This window comes from Nothoprocta perdicaria, unplaced genomic scaffold (genome assembly GCF_003342845.1).
Source record: "Nothoprocta perdicaria isolate Ctin4 unplaced genomic scaffold, notPer1 scaffold_147, whole genome shotgun sequence".
In the NCBI taxonomy this organism is placed as follows: domain Eukaryota; kingdom Metazoa; phylum Chordata; class Aves; order Tinamiformes; family Tinamidae; genus Nothoprocta; species Nothoprocta perdicaria.
Window position 1 is genome coordinate 1,217,918 of NW_020454616.1, and position 2,559 is coordinate 1,220,476.

The window sequence follows — 2,559 nt, forward strand, 5'->3', positions numbered from 1 at the left end:
CGCGCCGCGCGGAAACCGCCCTCGGCGCACGTGACGCGGCGCGCAGGCGCCGCCGCCGCCATCTTGAGTGGGGGCGGCGGCGGCGACCGTTGCTCGCAGCGGGACCGCGCGCTGCGCTGCTTGAATTACACGGGTTAAAGGGGCATAAATAAAACAAATAAGTGGTAATATTAAGGGCCGTGGGCACCTGGGAGGTTTCAAAGCCCTGCAGCGCCTCCTCCGCGGAGGCCGCAGGGAAGCTGTCTCCCGGCGGCGGCCGCTGTCTCCCGGCGGCGGGCGGCTGGACGCCCGGCAAAGCGGGAAGCGGCCGCGGCAGGGCGCAGCCTCAGCCTGAGGGGCCTGCGCAGCCAGGCGGCGGGGCCTTCCCGCCCCCAGCCAAACCACCACCGCTTGGCCGGCTGCTTCTAAAGGGAGGCCACGTCTGCTGCACGAGCCAGACTTCAATTCCAGTAGTCCATGAGCGCCTGCGCTCCCAGCGCGTTTGGTGGGAAGCACTTGCAACCCCTGTGCCAGCTTCAGCGAGTGTGTTTCGAGTTACCAGCGCTTTAAGCACAAAGAATAGCGTCCAGCCTTACCACTTCCTGCAATCCAACCCTCTCCTTCAGAGAGGCTTCCAGGATTCCTTCTGCTATAGCAAGGCTTGATGCTAGTCAGGAGGCCAAAACAAACACTTCTTGGACTTGTGCTATGCATTCGTTACGATTTCAGTGCCATAGCATCCACCCGCTAGTTTATGACCTGCCAAATGTGCTTCGGCCTTTGAATGATACAAACTTTCACTTCATGTATTTGAAGCCTTAAAAATTCCTTCCTGTCTGCTCGGGGGGGTTCTCAAAAGCATATCCTGTCTTTACCAAACAGAGAGACGTTCCTTTAGTGCAGGCCATATGGTAACAGATTTTTATAGGAGTGGCTGAATTTGATAGCACTGTAAGTAAACTGGAAAAAAAATTATGGGTAAGTCTGCCGTGTTAACAGCCTTTTCTTCCCCTTTGCATGAGAGGCCATCTATAGACCAGAAACTGTAGAGCTCCAACATGGGCACTAGGTTGCACAAATATGGGGCAGATTTTAAAAGAAGTATTAATCCAAAGGGCAGGAATGCAATGCCACTGGGAAAAATACCACTTTGCATATACCTGCTTCATAGGGGAACACTCCAGTGCCACCGCTGAGAGTTGTCATTTCCATCCTCTGGGAAAGCCACCTTCTCTCAACAAGTGGCACAGCTGCCTTCAGGAGGCACACGGCCCTCTCCGGCCCACCACCCCGAAATCAAGCTTGGCCCCCAGGACAAGCTCCAGTCGTGACATTTGGGCTTGCTTGTTCATACCACCTCCTCCCAAAGGCCTTCAGCCATCTTACAGATCCCTGGAGAGGCCGGCGCAGCCCCCAGCCCTTGTTTCCAGCCCCGCTCTGAGCACACGCCTTGTTTCTATGGAATAGCAGGCGCCGTGCGAGAGTGCCTCAGCACGCTGCGCTGTGACCCGCTGCAGAGAGACCCCCCCGGCACGTGTCCCAGCCCACACAGCGGGGATTTCACGAGCCGGGGCAGGCCGAGCAGCCACATCTGCCGCTCCGAGGCGGGATGCCAGCCCGGGCACGGCTCTGAGCGGCGCCCTCGCTCCCTGCGCGCGACAGCGAGCGGGCGAGCAAGGCAGGCCCGGGTGGCTGCGCTCCCCAGCGCGGCCGCCCGGCAAGAGAAGCCCCCTCCCCACTCCGACTCCCGACGTCACAGCTGGCGCCATTACGTCACGAAACGAGATTCCAATGGCTTCTCTGTGCCCGCCGGGAGGAGGGGAAGCTGCCATGGGCAGCGAGGAAGGGCCGGGGCTGGGGTGGGGGTGGGAAGAAGGGGGAGCTGCCTGGGGCGATGGCCCTGCGGACTCAGAGCGGGCTCTCCTGGCCTCACCTGCTGCTGCGCTCGGTGGCGGGCACAGGCCACCTCCTCCTCCCGCTCGCCGCACAGGGCCCTCCGCAGCCGCTCCAGGTGCTCCCGCAGGGTGACGCGCTGGTGGAAGGAGAAGGCCGGGTGCAGCGAGGCCATGGTGAAGAGCAGCAGCAGCTCCTCCTGCGCGCCGAAGCCCAGGCCCTGCGTGGCGGGCAGCGTGGCCTGGCCGTTCTCGCTGCTGCCGCCGCCATCCATCACCACCAGCACGTCCTCCTCTCCGGCGCCCTCGTCGTCGGGCGGGCCGCGCCGCGCCGGGCAGCTCTGCAGGATGGAGTCCACCTGGGGCAGGAGGCGGTGCAGGCGGCCGGCGGCCTCGCGGTTCTCGGAGCCCAGCAGGGCCAGGTAGACGATGAGCTTGGAGCGCACGGCCGGGTCGCGGAAGTCGCCAAGCTGCCCGGGGTCGCTGAGCCCGTTGGCCTTGGCCTCCGAGTCGCGCAGGCAGTGGTAGTCCTTACGGGCCAGGTCCTCGAGGCAAGAGCCTAGGAAGCGCAGCTCCAGCGGGTTGCACAGGTCCAGCAGCCCCACCATGAACTCCAGCCGCTGCGCCGAGCCCAGCACCAGCCCGAACCACTCGTACACCGTCTCCTTGTCGGTGCGGGCGGCCGCCG

The 2,559-nt window shown here is 63.1% G+C and overlaps 1 protein-coding gene across 4 annotated transcripts in view; it reads right to left on the reverse strand.

Moving 5' to 3' along the window:
* The window catches only part of ZCCHC2 (zinc finger CCHC-type containing 2), a 36,257-nt gene extending 33,708 nt beyond the window's left edge, over positions 1 to 2,549 (reverse strand). For 3 of the 4 annotated variants that reach the window (XM_026034552.1, XM_026034551.1, XM_026034553.1), the window contains exon 1: positions 1,913 to 2,527. In XM_026034552.1, the coding sequence (XP_025890337.1) occupies positions 1,913 to 2,479 (567 nt within the window). In that variant the 5' untranslated portion in view covers positions 2,480 to 2,527. Of the gene's footprint in view, positions 1 to 1,912 lie in introns of all 4 variants that reach the window. The other variant, XM_026034554.1, reaches the window with a different exon arrangement.
* Between the last annotated feature and the right edge of the window lie 10 nt (positions 2,550 to 2,559).